Below are 16,810 nucleotides of genomic sequence, written 5' to 3'. Positions count from 1 at the left end.
GCGGGTGCGGGTGCTGGAGGGCCGGTTGGGGGGAGCACGGGGGGCATAGGCATGCGACTTGCTGGGAGCGAGGGCGACGCAGCGTTGGGGAGGCTGGGTTCGGACTTGAGGCTCGCGCTCGCGGGGAAGCAGCGAACCAGGCGCGGCGCAGGGCGACAAGCGACCGGCGGCCAGGGCAGTGCCATCGCATCGATCGGCCAGTCTCGTCTGGACAAAGCTCCCGCGACAAAGAGCTGCCGCCTTGCATCATCCCCGCCCGCGCCGCGAGCTCCCCACTGCGATTGCTGCTGCGCCTGGCTCTGCGCCGTGGCCTGCGCCGATGCCCCAGCAATCGTGGTGCGCGGAGCTGCGTGTGCACTGGCACCGCCGTGCAGCGCCCGCACGGCGCCGCCGCATGTCTCTCTGCACGTCTGGCCACGGTGCCGTTGCGTCATGCCCGGGCCTCAGCGGCGACCCCAGCGAGCGGCACTGGGCATCGAGACTCCGGGCGGCGTTGCGCCCATTGCTATCCATGCTGCTCCAGTGCGCCGTCTAGCCCGTATGATGCCGAGAATCCGCCCTACCCCAGCACAGCCGCACCCGCCCGCCAAATACATGAACAAGAGTAGCCCGCGCCGCCTCGGGCACGACAAAAGGGTATGCTACATGCAAGCTACAGCTCCACCGGCGCCGCAGCACGTGGCTGCTCGGCTGCCGGCGGCATCCAGTACTCCAGATCCAACCCGCACACCTCCATGCGCCGCTGCCGAAACATCTCGTACACCTTCTCCCATGCCTCCCTCGCCTGAGCATTCTGCGGCCGCAGCCTTGCCCGCTCCGCGTACGGCACATCGTACTCTGGGCCGGGCATGTCGGGCTCTCGCAGCCGCACAAACGTCGTCATCTCGTTGAACGACGTGGCATTGAAGTCGTCGCTGGCGTCGCGCAGGCTCTGCGATTCGTACACCACGTTGCCCATCGCCAGTGTCGACTCTGCAATCAGCGACTCTGGCGTGTCAAATGCGTGGCGCAAGAGCTCCAGATCGGTCGAGGGCTGCGACACCAGCCTCTCCCTCAGCTGTTGATATGTCTCGTGCGAAGGGCTTATGAGAAGCAGCGACGTTGACAGTTCCTTCCGCTCAGGCGTCGCCGGGAATGCACTCATTGGCTTGGACTTGGAAAAAGCAAGCAGCGAGTCCAGCGCCGAAGCATCGAGCACCACGCCAGGCGCGTGCAAGTAGATAAGTCTCTCGTACGTGGTCAGAGAATACATGGCTGCGATTGAGTACGAGGATGCAAGAGCCTCTGCGACAAGTCAGTTGCTGCCGATTCGCCAACATTGTCATCCTTACCATCTGCACCAGCCTCTGCCGGCTCTATTGGTACCAGCCTTGCACCATGGCGTCTCGCAGCTGTTCTCAGCAGTCGCTTCGTCGTCGTCATCTGCGGGTCCCAGTCGTCCTCGCTCGTCTCCTTTAGCCACGCCTTTGGAAACATCAAGATGCGCTTCGCGGGACTTCTTTTTTCTTGCAGATCTGCCAGCAACATTATCGCGCTGCACAGCTCGCTGTGGTCCTTCACAACCTGCACATATCCCAGCCCACTCCAGTCGATTGACGGCGCGTCCATTGCCTGCTGCACCGACTCATCCACCTCCAGCCTCTCCCCCATCCCTCTCGCCCATTTCACATCTAGTGTCGGCGGTTGCAGTGGTGCTTGCGCTGGTAGCGGCTTTGGGAGTCGTGGCTTAATGGCCAATTGCAGCGAGTGCACATAGCGTTGTTGCAGAACATATCCACTGAGAAATAGCGCGAGCGTGAACAAAAACACTATCCATCTGTTAGCACTGTTACACACATCCATTGAGCTCATGCACTCACCGATCACGGCGGAAAATAATATAGAGACCTGGCCCTGGGAGAGCAGTAGCTTGCCCATATTCAGGTAGATGGCCAGCTATGATATGCAAGGGGGTATCAGAACGCTAGATCAGGTCATGAAGAATGAAGGTGTGCTCGTGCAAGTGTATGCAGAAGGTTTGGGCAGTGTGACGTTGTATGCATGGCCCGCTGCCATGGTCTATTTACGGTTTGGTTGGACCAGCAACGCTATCGATAAGCATCCATGCGACAATTTCGCCCGCCATCGTAGCTTGCCAGCTTCAATCGCAGCCACATAACGACTGGAGCGTCCATCTACCGCGCGCGAATCCCGGAAGTATCGTCCCGCTCGGAATCTCGCCTCTTGTCCACCTGTTGCGCATCCGCTTCCGCGCGCGGACTTACCCCGACCTTTCGAGCCCGTATCTTCACCACGAAGCTTTGCGCAAACCCACGTCGACTACTGTCCGCACGTCGCATCCTCCATCCGGTTATGCGATAACCTAACTGCGAGCCTCACATACTGCGCGCAATCAACACCATGGCGACAATCAAGGCAGACTCCGGCAACGTCTTCGACGACCGGGGGTACTCAGGCCCAACTGTCCGCGGCGGCGTCAACCCCGTCACGCTCATCGAGAAAGCCATGCGCGAGCGCATAATCGAGTCCATGTACTGGAAAGAGCAGCTCTTCGCCGTCAACGAAGCCATGATCTGCGACCGCGCCGTCTCCCTTACGCACGTCGGCGGCAGCGTGAACAACCGACCCACGCCCTTCATATGCATTCTCCTGAAGCTGCTCAGTCTTGTGCCGTCAGAAGAGATCATCCTCGAGATGCTCAACTACGAGGAGGAAGGCGACGAGGGCGAAGAGCCGGGAAGCGCAGACCCAGAACAAGAATTACAGAATGGCGATACGAACGACATCGAGAAAGAAAAAGCCGGCAAGAAGGGCTCCTTCAAGTACCTCCGCGCGCTCGCCGCTTTCTACGTCCGCCTCACCATGGAGCCCGTGCAGGTCTACAAGACCCTGGAGCCCCTCCTCCTCGACCGCCGGAAACTAAAGTATCGGAAGCAGGCCGGCTTCACGCTTACCTACATTGACGAATTTGTGGACAACTTGCTGACCCAGCCGCGCCTGTGCGGTACGAGTCTGCCGGCGCTGCCGCCGAGAAGCGTGCTGGAGGATTTGGATTTGCTGGATCCGAGAGAGAGTCCGTTGGCGGATGAGGTGGAGGATATGGATTTAGATGGGGAGGATGCGAGGAGCAGGGGGAGTGGCGGGTCGATTCGGAGTAGGAGTAGGAGTAGGGGGAGCAGTTGGAGTAGGGATAGGGACAGTAGGAGCAGAAGCAGGAGCAGAGCGCGGAGCTATACGCGGTCACGGTCGAGAAGTCGGACTCTAGATCGAGACGGAGATGGCAGGAGTAGGAGCAGGAGCAGGAGCAGAAGTCATGACTACAGGCGGAGGTCGAGGAGTGTGGACAGTCGGGATGGACGGTGAGCACGCCGCCAATATTCACGCGTTCTGCTATAGTATTCTGCCCACCCATGATATACCCCATCGTTTCTGCGTTTCCAATCGCACTTCAGTCATACTGCACATGGCCTTCCTGTTCTTCCTGCCTCTACACATCTGCACTTGGTGTCAGCATGTTGTACATACATCCCTTATTGTCCGACGCCTGCCACGCGAGCGATGCGGCTCTGTATGAGCGAAGCCAAGACAAGTTGTGCATCTCCGAGGAAGGGAGGAACGCTTGGGCCATCATCACGACAGACGGTCTCTCACTACACACAACTCCACCTTGACAGGCTTGCATGAGACTGCCTCATGCAAGTATGGCAATACTGATGCAGCCTAGGAATTTCAGGCTCAGGCAGCGTTCTCAGTTGCACCATACTTTTGTCCTTCTCCGCGGGAAGTGCGACAATGCTTAGTACCATGGCCAGGCCTCGCAAAGAGACGGTTGCAGAGAGAGGACACGGTGACCTGGACACTGCCATGCTAAGACAGCCGGTGATTAGGTTAGCAGAGCCGGATGGCGTTCTGGATGGGCAGCAACAATGACACTTGTGGAAAGGTTTATAAGACAACGTTCAAGCTCTTCCGTGCCCAAAGATGGTCCGATTTCGCTGCGGCAGAGGTTTCCGAGGAGATTCGGTACCCAATACAGCCATGATTCGAAGAGACATATCGCTTAGTATCTTCTCTCCAATCCTCTAGGACGTACCCATGCGATGATTTGAGTATCGCGGAGATGCGCCAGCTCTTTGGTTTCCGCGGATTCCCGAACGTCTTTCCAGCTGGAGCTCCAAGGAAGACATTCCAACTCCTAGTGTTCTGGTTCCAAGCCTCTAGAGCGCATGCGACGGCACTGAGTGGTGTTGCAGAGATAAGACCGTTGGGACGATCTGATTGGTACCTAAAGGTGTTACAGAAACACTCTTTGCTTCGCGCGCTGCTTTCTTCGACATGCCGGCGCAAGAACCCCGGAATTAGAACACAAGGCGATGCTCGCATGCCTTGTTGCGCTTCCAAGAACATCTTGCTCTGGACCGGTACCTTCAGACGCTTCGCGGCTCCAATGCGAGCCCCAGAGCATGATCGCCCATACTGATGTTCGGCAAAAAGAAAGATTGGAACAGCTCGAAACACGAGAATTCTCGCCTATCAAATTGCAATTTTGGTCCTTTGTGCCCAGACTACCTACATTTTCGATCGAGCCATCCAAACTCCTCAATCGCAGAAAGCCAAGCAAGCGACTCTGATAGTGGAACGACACATTGGTGCAACCTAAACCGCGGAGATGTCGCGAGCATGTTATATCTCTAGGTGTAGATAAGAGTTGCATTTTTTGGGGGGCCACCTTGATAGCCCTAGCGCCGGATATTTGCCAAGAGATAAGAGCGCCGTCCCGCCAGCTGAACGATCCTCCCGTTCCCACATCAAAACGCTGCTCGGCCAATCTGATGCATCCAAAAAAAGATCACACCAGCGCTGGTTCATAACACGAGTTCTTTTCATGCGGTATCGGACTACTGTTCTGAAATGGCGTGGACGCCACGAGGCTGAATAGACTGGCTCCGGTGTAACGCACCCTGCGCTGTTCATCCCACGCCGTTATATAAGCCGCGCCAGAGATAAGGAATAGGAGATCCCTCACTATCTAGACACCCTTACCCTGGAGAGGAGGCGTAGTCCAAGCTCGCGCTTCCGTTGACTGGCACTACGAGTCTTGACTGTGCTTGGTTTTGCCTCAGTGATGATCACCGCGGAGGTACCTGTTGCAGCAACTAAAGGACCAGTTGTATAAACCCTCGTCTGTCCTTATCTGTTCCACTGCAGCAAGTACGGTCTCTCTACCTTCATCCTTAACCTTGGGCCGCGACCCCGGTTTCTCCACCACCAACTCGCCCCGCAGAAGTTATTCGCAGTTCCCCAGATCTTCAACATGGGGTTCGAACTGAGACAGCTCTGGAGTGCCCCGGAGATCAACCCTATCAACAGGAAGGCGAAGTCCATTCCTATCTTCAACCCTGTCGACAAGTATGGAAGAGTGTTCTTCTTCTCGTACCTTGGATTCTTCATCGCATTCTGGTCCTGGTAAGTTTACACCTCGCTTATCTGTGTTGCCTCTTACTGACGCTGATACGCTGAAGGTACGCCTTTCCTCCACTGGTATGGCCTTCCCCACACTCGCGCTACTGCAGTGGATCAGTTTTGACCTAATCTTGCAATAGCTCTCCGTCACAATCAAGAAAGATATGCATCTTTCGCAAAACGAAGTAGCCAATTCAAACATCATCTCGCTGGCGGCTACGCTCGTGATGCGTGCAGTCGCTGGTCCTCTGTGTGACAGATTTGGGCCGCGCTATACCTTCGTTGGCTGCTTGTTACTTGGTGCCATTCCATCGGCTCTAGCTGGTACAGCACATAACGCTGCTGGTCTATACGCCATTCGCTTCTTTGTTGGCATTCTCGGTAGCACGTTCGTCCCTTGCCAAGTATGGACTACTGGCTTCTTCGATCGCAACGTTGTCGGTACGGCAAATGCGTTGGTCGGCGGCTGGGGTAACTCCGGCGGTGGTATCACCTACTTTGTGATGCCCGCCATCTACGACTCATTGTAAGTAATTTTGCTGTAGTTGTCAAGAAAATACTAACATTGTCTTTACAGAGTACATAAGCGCGGCTTGACTCCGCATGTTGCCTGGCGCGTGTCTTTTATCGTGCCTTTCATCCTCATCACTACCGTCGCTATTGCGATGCTTCTGCTTTGCGAGGACACACCCACGGGCAAGTGGTCTGACAGAGAAAAGGCCATTCCTGCTGAGCAGCACCACACTGCCATCGTTTCGACGACAGGCAATCTCACAGATAAGGCCACCGAAGGCTCTATCTCATCTGGTGATGACAAGGAGAAGAAGACCTCAGCTGGCGCTGACGTTGAAGCCAACACTGGTGTCGGACAAAGCGTTGATGCCATAGACGCAGCCCACGCCGAGATCGTGGTCAAGCCCTCTGGAAAAGAGGCTCTCAAGGTCCTCTGCTCCCTCCAGACCGTTACTCTGTGCGCTGCCTACGTCTGCTCCTTTGGTGGAGAGCTCGCGATTAACTCTATCCTCGGCTCCTACTATCTCAAGAACTTCGCATACCTCGGACAGACGACATCCGGTCGTTGGGCCGCCATGTTTGGTCTTCTCAACATCATCACCCGCCCCGCTGGAGGTTTCATCGGCGACCTGGTATTCAAGTGGTCCGGCCACAACCTGTGGGCAAAGAAGTTTTGGATCCATTTCGTGGGTGTCATGTCCGGTATTTTCTTGATCGTTATTGGGAAGCTCGACCCCAAGGAGCTTGACACTATGATCGGTCTCATCGCGCTGATGGCAATTTTCTTGGAGGCGGGTAACGGTGCGAACTTTGCTCTTGTGCCACATGTGCATCCTCATGCCAACGTATGTTACTTCCCAACATTTCAAGGATTAGGCATCTTACTAACAGATTTATAGGGTATTGTCTCTGGTCTCGTTGGCGCAAGTGGTAATCTAGGTGGCATCATTTTCGCCATCATCTTCCGCTACAACGGCACGCACTATGCCCGTGTGTTCTGGATCATGGGATGTATCATCATTGCTTTGAACGTTGTCTTCGCGTGGGTCCCTCCGATTTCGAAGGCTCAGCGCATGCGAGGCGTGGGGTTGTAGAAGCCCCAGGTGCGATCTTCTCTCCTTTGCAAAAAAGATACCTTGTATAATTTTATCATGCCCTTCACATGTCTAACCTGTCCACGAGCCTTGAGTGTGCAATTTGTGATTCCCATTGACCAATCGGGGATGATCGCAAACTAAGCTACTTGTGGCGGCGGCACTGCTTTAGGCCTAATGTAGCTTGGTTTTGTAAGCGTTGTGCAATAAACGAGACGTGGCTTTTTGCACTCCGCTCACTTCTGCACTTCATCGCATAAACCCGCAAATGCAAATAAGAGCACTGCGCATCCTCCAGCACATCCGCTTAGATGCAATTTCCACTCCCTTAGCTTTGCGCTGCGACGGCCTCGATTGCGCATGCCTCGCTCCAGCTGGTACGACATCCGCGTGGTGTGACCGCAGAATAATACTCTACCAGTTTTGCACATTGCCAGAGCGTCTTGCATCGATCACTTTTAGCACGGGACTCTGCAAGCTACATATCCCGAACCCGCTCGGGCGATTCGTGGGGTATTTGCACACCTGAAGATGACAAAAGATTGGGACTCGGTTAAAGGAGGTGAGAGGTGCCACGTTGCTGCCCACCTGTTCTCCTGCTGATCCTCCGCTTTCTTTTCGCAGAGATCGAGAATCTCTCCTGGGTGCAGAAGAAGAGACTTGATGAAGTGAGAAAGATCATGGAGACTAAACATGGGTTCAAAGCTTCGTGAGTTGGCCTGACGACATGCTGAGGGATCCTGCTAATGGGGATCTAGCACAAGAGCGTATCGTATGAAGTTAAGGTAAGCTTCCACGATAAGCTTCTCTACGAGAAGATGCTAACGTTACTGGACATAGTGAGTGGGGTTTGACCACCAGGACAACGAGCAAAAATTCTGCCAAAGACCCCAAACGAAAGAAGCGGAAGCGAACCCGAGAGGACGAGGAGGACGATGGTAGCGACAGCGACTCGACTGTGGCCGAGCTTGGTCTGGACCATGATCAAACTACGGATCCTGATCCCCCACCAGAAGACTCAACAAATCTGGAAACCGTTCTGCTTAGTAGAGCAACTGTCAGAGCAGCGTCGGTAGATGTGGATGGGGACGCTAATACCGCTACGGCTACATTGGAAGGGGCTGAAGAGTGCGTTACTCGATGGCATGACGATGAACGCAGATTAACGGCTGGCAGTCTTCTGCCTCCTGTCGCTAACGAAGACTCTGCAGCCGCTTCAGACGCTACCGAAACTTCAATGACTTCTGATGGTGTCAGAGTAAATGGAGTTGTAATGAGCATGCTTGCAGCGGTGCTCGACAACGATTCTCAAACACTTGAATCACTCCTCATGAAGCACCCAAATCACATGAACCTCCCGATCGGCGAGCCATTTGATATCCCCGGTAGTCGCTTTTACAATCATCCCACAATCAGCTCTTGCGTCATTCTCCAACATCCCGAGCAAAGGCTGCTCGACATCGCGTGCGCCATACCGACCAATCCAGTCATGTGGGTTCTACTGGCACATGGAGCCTCAGGCTCAAAGCACCCTCTCGGCACTGATCTATCCCTTCACAATGCAATTAAGAACGGGCGCATTTACACCGTGCAAGCGATGCTGGCGCCTGGTCGCTCAAATATACACGGAGAGCCAGGCACGATGTGGAAGCCTATCTTACAGGCTGTCTACTGGAATCAGCCGCAGATAGTTCGCGTGCTGATTGATAGAGGTGCAAATGTCAATGAGACGTCTCCGTGGGTGGATGGCACAATGAAGAATACGCTGCTGCACTGCACGGAGAGAAGAGAGCGCGACTTTCTGAAACCAGCGGTGAAGGAAAACTGCAACAAGATTCTCAAAGTGCTGCTCAACGCTGGTGCAGACATCCACGCGCAACCAGGCGGTCCAGGATCGCCGACCGTGTTCGAAACATTTCTTCGCCCGTGGCAGGGCGACCCGCATTGGATCTCTAAGCTCGATCCGGAGGAAATGGAGTGTCTTGAAGCGTTTATAAGAAAGGGCGCGGATCTGAAGACGCCGTTCATGGGCTTTACTTGCGGCGCACAATCGGATGGCCAGTTTCAACATCAGATCCTTTGGCATACCACGCCTGCGGCTGCGCGGCTGATAGTTGACCACGCGGCTCCGACGCCTGAAGGAAATGGAAGCACCCTCTTACATGAGATTGTCGGGTCTTGCCCGGACGCGAAGAGACATCCCTCCGATGCTCTCAGAGATATCGAAGTGCTACTAGGTCGCGGTGCTGACCCGAACATTCTGGATGAGTCTCTATTTTCACCACTCCGAAGATGCATTGAGAAATGTCCCGCAGTGGATATCATTCCGCGCTTGCGGTTGCTTCTAGATGGAGGCGCAGATCCTGAGCTCAAGCATAGCAATCGTTTGCCTCCCTATGTTCTTGCGGCACGGACATTCGAAGAGCCACTTCGCTCTCAGATTATGGACTTTCTGGTCGCAAAGATAAAGGGACGTCAGCCTCGTGTAGTATACGATGATACTTTTACGTGGACCACTGGATACTTTCCTATTCCAGACGAGCCGAGTTGGGAGCAAGTTCAGAAGTACAGCGGGCAGAATGGCGATTTCAATGCTAATCTAGAGCGGATGATTCCAGAGGATGTAAGGGCGGTATTCCAAAAGGCATGCTTCAGCGTTGCCAGTATCAACTTCCTCAACATCGCAACACTAAGGGCTAAAATGTCGCATCCACTACCACCAACAGCTATGCAAAAAGAAGAAATCTACCAGGCCGTCGCTCAAAGGCAGGCTTGTGGTCTACCCGTCTACACTTTCGATCAGGACTTCGTCATGCTCCTTCTCAAGCCAAATATGGCCCCAATCCTCCCCACGTTCACGACATCAAGTTCGCCCGCCATAGAATCCTTCCTTCTGCCTCACCAAACTCCGATCACCTCGACCGCACAAGACGAACCGTCCATTCTTGCTTCGTCGGCGACCTTCCGCTTCAACCCCTCGCCATCAGTCCAGCAGTCCAAAAGCATGCAGCGTCCCCGCAGTCCGCAAGATAATTCCGACATCGACTTCTCTATGCCAGAGACTACTATGATTCGATGGCCCTACCTAGGCGACCGGACGCGTCCCGGCGACATCCGCAAGGCGAAGGAGAACGTGCTAAGACATCGGTGCGACGAGTGCGGGAACGGCAACCTGCTGACCAAAGGCGAGCTGGACAAGCATGTTGTGGAGCATGAGCATAGCAAATGGTGTGTCGACCAAGGCTGTAGGAGGAGATTCTGTGCGCAGCGGCCGTAAGTGTGTCGGGGCTAATGTTGTCCCGGATCATGGCTCGGTTGCCGAGTGAGACGAAAACATCTCCGGGCAGTGGCATTGCCATGCAACTTTGGCAGAAGGATTATGGAGCTACAATCTCGGCATCTCGGCCGAACTAGGTAAGCGCTTTGGTTGCAAGACATGACATTGTCTACCAAGCACTCAAGAATGGTGCAGAGTGTGCAGGAGGCAGCAATATTAGCCACCACGAACAATCCACCATGGCAATCGTCTCCCGCAAGCCAGGAGACCTGCTCAAACTCGCAGATCTGCTACAGGACCTTCCTAGCATGAGAGCTGCATGGGAAGCAATCAACCAGCGCTACCTTAAAATGCTCACCGAGGGCTTCACTGCCGACATCAACATTGAATTCCATACCGTCCCAGCAAATGACGGCTACTATACCCCCATTCACGTCTACCGACCCGCAGCTGGACCACTTCAGGACCCCTCATCGTCGGTGGGGGAGCCCATTGTTTTGGCGCTGCCATGGATGTTCACGAAGAAGCCCACTGTCTCCTCTCCGCCCACAAATTCGCTGCCACAACCGTCAACATCAACTACCGCCTTTCCCCCGGAGCACAAGACCCCTACCGTGTTCCACGATTGCTGAGCCGTCGTGCGCTGGGCCGCCTCTCAGGCGTTCTCTCTCGGCGCAGATCCCGCCAAAGGCTTTATCCTCCAGGGCTCTTCCGCCGGCGCGCAGATGGTGGATATCATCGGGCATCTCGCCCGCGATGAGGGGCTTTCCCCGCCACTCACACGACTCCTCGAGATCTGCACAATGCGTGTATGTACTGCGCCATCCCGCCTTAATACCGCGCCTGATTCCTCGGCTGGGCGCAGGACATCAGAGGCGCCATCTCTCGCAAGGGTCTCGTGCGCTTCTTCGATATCACCGGCGCAGCTGTTCATCCTGTGCGTTACTTCAATGTGGCTTGTAGGAGATAAGAGATCACCGAAAGGTTTTTCGCAGGCGTGGAAGGGATTTTATTCAGGACTCGGGGATCGTATATGAGAGGATGCTGCGGGAGGCGGGCATGGAGGTCAAGATGGCAATTTACCCCGGTTGTCCGCATGGGTTTAATACGGTTTTCTGTGAGACCGGATTGGCGAGGGGACATGAGAAGGACACGATGAAAGGGTTGAGGTGGTTGAGGTGATTGTTGGGGAAGGGTGGGGAGCATGGTGATGGTGTTGTGTAGATTTATTGGCGATGTCTGGGGAGGTCTTTACCCCGTGCACAACCAAGGGGGAATACATCTTACAATGCACACCTCAATGCATGTCGAATTTTCCACTTCGAGCGTGTGTCACGCTCCATTGCATCACCGCACACTTGATCGATGATGCAGTGACATTCTCAAAAGGCATCAATAGGGGTCTTAACGTCTCGCATATACACACAGCACTACCATATACCCACGAGTCATGCTAAATTCAACCACTTAACTCGTGGATTTTCAAGACTTACATCCAAACCGCCTCCAACGCCTAGCAATCGCACCACGTTCCTGCCCCTCTGGTGCTCAACCTCCCCCTCATCGGAAGAACTCTACAAAATACAAATCCCACCCTCGTCAACTTCCACGAGTGCTTTGCCCATCTCTCCCACCTGCGCTCTTCGGCCTAGGCCACCCCTACATGTGACGCACCGCCGCGCCCCCATTTGTGAACCCCCGGGCACGCTAGCCCGATGCGCAGCGCTCGCTTATCGTTGCGGTTAATACCCCGAGCATTGGTTCATGCGTTTTAATATCGTGGCAGCCACGTTCTCCGTGCTATTCGCTGCGGGAACGCGAAGATTCAGGTACGCGTGGCGGAGGCTCGGTTGCGCGCAGGTGGGTAGGGTAGGGGACTTGGAAGGGAGTCGATATTCGGACCTACAATGCTGGTCGGCCGGTACATGCATGGTACGCTTCGAGATGGCGATCAGCATGTGCGATATAAACCTCGCTGTGCGCCCACCAAGAAGAGCAGCCAGCCAGCCAGCCATCGCAACATAGCGACGCTCCGCCAACATGCTCTCGGCCACGTCATCCGCCGCGCTCCTTTCGCTCGTCCCCCTCGCGCTGTCTGCGGCCACTACGGGCACCTTCGACGCCATCACGTTCAATGTTGCTGGTCTGCCCGCCATCTTGAACCCCAATGGCGAGGGCGACAAGACGAACAACACGGCCACCATTGGCAAGCTGTTTGCCAAGTACGGTACCGATTTCATCCACGTGCAGGAGGACTTCAACTACCATGCTACGCTGTACGCGAATGACAATCACCCGTACCGCACGGCGACGAGCGGGGGCGTGCCGTTTGGGTCTGGCTTGAACACGCTGTCCAACTTTGACTGGGTCGACTTTGAGCGCACCAAGTGGGCTACTTGCAGTGAGTATACAGACGTACGGTGGAATTGAAAAGACTCGGTCGCTTACCACGTTCTTCCCAGGCGATGCCAGTGAGAATGACTGTCTTACGCCGAAGGGCTTCACTTTCATGCGTGCGCATGTCAGCGAGGGAGTATGGGTCGACTTGTACAACCTCCACGCAGACGCTGGGTGAGTGGACGCTTCTGAGCACAACCCCACTACATTAACATGCAGGAGCTGACCGTTGTTGCCAGCACCGAGGATGCAGATAACACTGCCCGCGCGGCCAACTTGCGCCAGGTCTCCGACCACATCACGACCTACTCCGACGGGAACGCGGTTCTCGTCTTCGGCGACACCAACTCGCGGTACACCCGCGCAAGCGACATCCCCGGCATCTTCACCACCGCGAACGGCATGACGGATGCCTGGGTGCAGCTCGCGAAGGGAGGCGTCGCGCCGGCCGCCGGCAGCAATGCCCTGCTCTGCGACAACCCCTCGCCCAACACCACCTGCGAGATCGTCGACAAGATGTGGTACCGCGGGTCGCCGGCGTTTACGCTGGCCGCGACCAAGTTCCAGTATGCCGGGACCCAGTACCTGAACGCTGACGGCACGACGCTGTCCGACCACGACCCCGTCCTCGTCGACTTCAAGTGGACTGTGAGCAACAAGCTGCGCGTGTCCGACCCGCAAGGTGGTCCCCACGGCGACTTCTACAACGACCTCAATGCCGTAAGTCGTCAAACCCATCTCTTTCTCTCACGCCCCCGCTGATCCATGCCTCACAGCTCAACGCCATCGCCTCCCCCAAAGCCTCGTCCATCACCATCCGCGGTGCTAACCGCGTCGACGCCGTGTCCATCACCCTCACCTCAGGCCAGACCTTCACGCACGGCGGCACCGGCGGCACCGCAAACACGCTGAAGCTCAACGCCGGCGAGAGCCTCACCAGCGCCGTCATCTGCCAGGGCGCGTACAACGGCAACACGCGCATCTTCTACATGCAGGTGACGACCAGCGCAGGTAGGACCGTGGCCGCTGGCACCAACAACGGCGACTGCGTAACCCGCACCGCGGAGAGCGGATGGGGGATCGTTGGGTTCACTGGAAGGTCCGGGGATGAGCTCGATCGCGTTGCGCTCATCTATGGAAGTCTGTAGAGCGCTCTAGCAAGCGGAGGTTATGTTGGCAATGTGTAATGTCGTTAAATCGTAATAGTAATCCTTTGGTGCGAGATTGAATTTTCTTTTTTTGCTGCGCTGTCGTGACTTCGCGACCTGTACGATGTGGCATGTATCTGCTCGTCTCAGAACGCCGGGGAAAGTGGCTTCGTCCCGAGCGTCGTCCATCTGATGGGTGTTCGAGACCGATTCTGGCAATCGCGCGCGTGCTGACCATTTCAAACTGCAGAGTTTCGCTTGCGCTCTGAACGGGCAGAGGGTCTCAATTATGCAGAGCCCGCTAGGGACACCAGCAACGGGTCGATCATCTGGGGCGTGTGGAGCATATTCGTAGAACGAACCTGGACGCCTTGGAACGTGGGTTCGCAAGGCTGAAACGTAGATACGGAAGGGACTTCCCGTAGGATTACTGCTTCGGAGTCAGTCTCATGGAAACGTTCCGAGCGGCGAGAGAAAGATGGAGTCGTCGAACGCATGTGGAGCTTTCCAGACGTCACTGCCATGAGTCGTGCATGTCACTGTACTCACACGATAACGATAAAGCGTCGCACTGGTTTGGATCCTTGTACGTGGCGTAAATCCTGTACTTTCCTTCTATCAGTCGTAAGTGCGAATCGCTAGTTAGTTTAAAGCGGTCGCTCTCAGTGGTTGTTACCTGCTAAAAGGGTAATAGTCCTGTAAGTGACCTGTGTAGATCGATGCCTGGATGTTGTAACATCATGTGATATCTTCTCGTCCAAAAAGACTCATCGTTCTGGCAGGGGGCAGGCGGTATTGCTTTCGGACCGATTCCGACGGTGACAAATAGCCGGCTGCCAGCATTGACAATGACGTACAATAAGGTCGCAAGCAATTTACACTCGGTCAGATGCTGTGCGCTGTGGCAACTGCAGCATTGCGCCTTGCCACGATGATGGTCCCCGCAGAGCTGGAATGTAAGACGCCAAGCATTACCCCAATTAAGTGTGAGATTACGCCCGATGGAGCGTCTGCCTAGTCGGGCGGAACATTGCTGGATATCCAATCAGAGCTATCTATCATTAGGCCTTTTGCCATCCAGGCGAAGTCGAAGCAGGCAACTCAGGGGTGGTTTGCGAAATCAGGCGATTGTGTATGAGAGGAGGTAACGAGTAGAACGTTCTAAGCTGGGCTTTAAAGAAGTTCAAATCGCCACATGCACTGCAACATTTGATCGCTTGAGCAGAATTGTTAAGGTTATCAAAAACTCCTGTCAACTTATAAAGTTGCAGGCATTAGGATGCCCCATTACGTCAGAACCAACCCGAAACGGGGGCCGTGGCGGTTGCGCACAGCCTGGGCTTTTTTAATGTATGCATCACAAGCCAATGGCTCGGGACGGGCTGTGGCATGGCCCACTCGCGGGGGCTGGCTTGGGGCCAATTTCAACTTTGGATCGCCCAAGACCAACAGTTCCTCCTACAAGACTCGGTCCCGCTCTCCTTCACCACACGTGGCTCCGGCGGGCGGCAACTCGCTTTGCAAAATGTCGAACTTCGACGGGAATCAGTGGTATCATGTGTACGTCGGTGGTAGCAAGGACAACAGTTTCGTAGGGACGTACCTCGTCTTTGGCGATCCGCACCTCGAGGATACAACGAAACACAACACAACCGTCGGTGCTGTGTTCAAATCCACAAACCAGATCGAGTCAAAGGCAGAGCCAACTCAATTTTGGCAGATCATCCCCGTAGGTGATGAGTATTACGTTCTGAGGACACAAGCTGGAGGAGTCAACGGGTACCTATCCACATTTTATGCAGAGGGCCGAACAAACTTGACGAGTCGGACGCTGGCGCGCATGACGAGGGACAATGTCTCGGATGCCTCGGTGTACTGGAAAATCAACTCGTGGCGGGACGGCACATTCCAGCTGACGAACAAGAAGAACGGAACGGATTGGCTCTTGGAAATTGGTGGCGAGCACGATGATGAGGACGGCACAGAAGCGCGTATGGGGTCAAACTTTACCGTGGAATCCAGAAGGCAATTTTCGTTTGATGCTATCGGAGAGGTCAACGGTACGGATATCGGAAAAATAGACAACCAAGACTGGGCGTCATCTTTAATAAGTGTAGGTTGCTTTGATACGAGGAATAGCGGTTGTGATGCTGACATGCGCGTAGTTACCGGCCACCACAACACAAAGCTCGACAGCTTCCGCGACAGTAACTGTCTCGGCGTCTACCACGACCAGTACATCGAACACTTCGAATACGTCGAGTTCACCGACAACAAGCGCATCATCGGGCGGTTTAAGTACAGGTGCCAAAGCGGGTATCGGAGCCGGCATTGGTGCCGCGGCACTCATCGCACTCGTCGTGTTGGGCCTCTTCCTCTTCCGAAGGCGAAAACGGCGCGCCGCAGCGCCCGCCGAGCTGCCGAACCCGTACACAACAGGATACAGCGACGAAGGTGGACAAAGCGCCACGACAAAGTATGGACACGCTGGAGTCAATGAAAAAGCAGAACTGGACACAAACGGACAGCAGCGAGCCGAGCTGCCTATGTTCCAACCGCCGCCCGCTGAACTTTCGGGCGGGGATGTGCCGAGGCAAGAGCTTGCTGGAGGAGACGCGCATACTGGTGGTCAACTTGATGGAGTGAGAGTATGAAACCATAGCTACACATAAGAGGTGGAAGAAATACAGAAGTAATGGCGGCGGCCTGAGGCTAGGAGCGCGAAAGCGGACAGAAGACGACTAACACCTAGTCACGTGATACCCAAACTAAGCGCACAGTCCTAGAATCAACGGGAAATCCTCATTTGTAATTGATTTGGAAGACATAAGCATTCTTGGAGGATAAGTTCAGCCTGATTTTTATACAGAGCATTACCATGGAAGAGCCCGGACTGAAAACGGCCCGTCTACGGATGT

The 16,810-nt window shown here is 55.0% G+C and overlaps 7 protein-coding genes across 7 annotated transcripts; 5 read left to right on the top strand and 2 right to left on the bottom strand.

The window, feature by feature from the left end:
- Positions 1–652: 652 nt before the first annotated feature.
- Positions 653–1,917, bottom strand: CC84DRAFT_1104110 (uncharacterized protein; the record flags this gene model as incomplete). The annotated part of the gene is made up of 3 exons (XM_018175042.1): positions 653–1,284; positions 1,332–1,808; positions 1,860–1,917. 3 exons carry the CDS (start codon positions 1,915–1,917, stop codon positions 653–655), a joined length of 1,167 nt encoding a protein of 388 aa, XP_018029573.1.
- Positions 1,918–2,412: 495 nt separating this feature from the next.
- Positions 2,413–3,117, top strand: CC84DRAFT_1048590 (PRP38-domain-containing protein; the record flags this gene model as incomplete). The annotated part of the gene is made up of 1 exon (XM_018173440.1): positions 2,413–3,117. A coding segment is annotated over one exon (705 nt), but the record flags the coding sequence as incomplete, so codon positions are not given.
- Positions 3,118–3,654: 537 nt separating this feature from the next.
- CC84DRAFT_385041 (uncharacterized protein) lies at positions 3,655–4,545 on the bottom strand. The gene has a single exon (XM_018185996.1). It carries the CDS (start codon positions 4,405–4,407, stop codon positions 3,946–3,948), a length of 462 nt encoding a protein of 153 aa, XP_018029571.1. The 5' UTR covers positions 4,408–4,545; the 3' UTR covers positions 3,655–3,945.
- A 769-nt stretch (positions 4,546–5,314) lies between these two features.
- On the top strand, positions 5,315–7,070 carry CC84DRAFT_1181355 (nitrate transporter-like protein; the record flags this gene model as incomplete). Its single annotated transcript, XM_018180553.1, has 5 exons — positions 5,315–5,466; positions 5,523–5,541; positions 5,604–5,989; positions 6,041–6,821; positions 6,876–7,070. The coding sequence occupies 5 exons, from the start codon at positions 5,315–5,317 to the stop codon at positions 7,068–7,070; spliced, it is 1,533 nt and encodes a 510-aa protein (XP_018029570.1).
- Positions 7,071–7,601: 531 nt separating this feature from the next.
- CC84DRAFT_1222907 (ankyrin) lies at positions 7,602–10,347 on the top strand (the record flags this gene model as incomplete). Its single annotated transcript, XM_018183438.1, has 5 exons — positions 7,602–7,632; positions 7,695–7,779; positions 7,829–7,855; positions 7,911–8,198; positions 8,247–10,347. The coding sequence occupies 5 exons, from the start codon at positions 7,602–7,604 to the stop codon at positions 10,345–10,347; spliced, it is 2,532 nt and encodes an 843-aa protein (XP_018029569.1).
- A 2,040-nt stretch (positions 10,348–12,387) lies between these two features.
- On the top strand, positions 12,388–13,908 carry CC84DRAFT_1210137 (mannose-binding lectin; the record flags this gene model as incomplete). The annotated part of the gene is made up of 4 exons (XM_018182269.1): positions 12,388–12,748; positions 12,810–12,918; positions 12,984–13,464; positions 13,521–13,908. 4 exons carry the CDS (start codon positions 12,388–12,390, stop codon positions 13,890–13,892), a joined length of 1,323 nt encoding a protein of 440 aa, XP_018029568.1. The 3' UTR covers positions 13,893–13,908.
- Positions 13,909–15,417: 1,509 nt separating this feature from the next.
- On the top strand, positions 15,418–16,546 carry CC84DRAFT_1222904 (uncharacterized protein; the record flags this gene model as incomplete). The annotated part of the gene is made up of 2 exons (XM_018183437.1): positions 15,418–16,005; positions 16,058–16,546. 2 exons carry the CDS (start codon positions 15,418–15,420, stop codon positions 16,544–16,546), a joined length of 1,077 nt encoding a protein of 358 aa, XP_018029567.1.
- Between the last annotated feature and the right edge of the window lie 264 nt (positions 16,547–16,810).

Source organism: Paraphaeosphaeria sporulosa (assembly GCF_001642045.1).
Source record: "Paraphaeosphaeria sporulosa strain AP3s5-JAC2a unplaced genomic scaffold CC84scaffold_15, whole genome shotgun sequence".
In the NCBI taxonomy this organism is placed as follows: Eukaryota; Fungi; Ascomycota; class Dothideomycetes; order Pleosporales; family Didymosphaeriaceae; genus Paraphaeosphaeria; species Paraphaeosphaeria sporulosa.
This window is presented reverse-complemented; position numbering and strand designations above follow the sequence as displayed.

Excerpts from the sequence above, each read along its gene's own strand:
- CC84DRAFT_385041 (XM_018185996.1), bottom strand. The coding sequence starts at position 4,407 with ATGTTCTTGGAAGCGCAACAAGGCATGCGAGCATCGCCTTGTGTTCTA.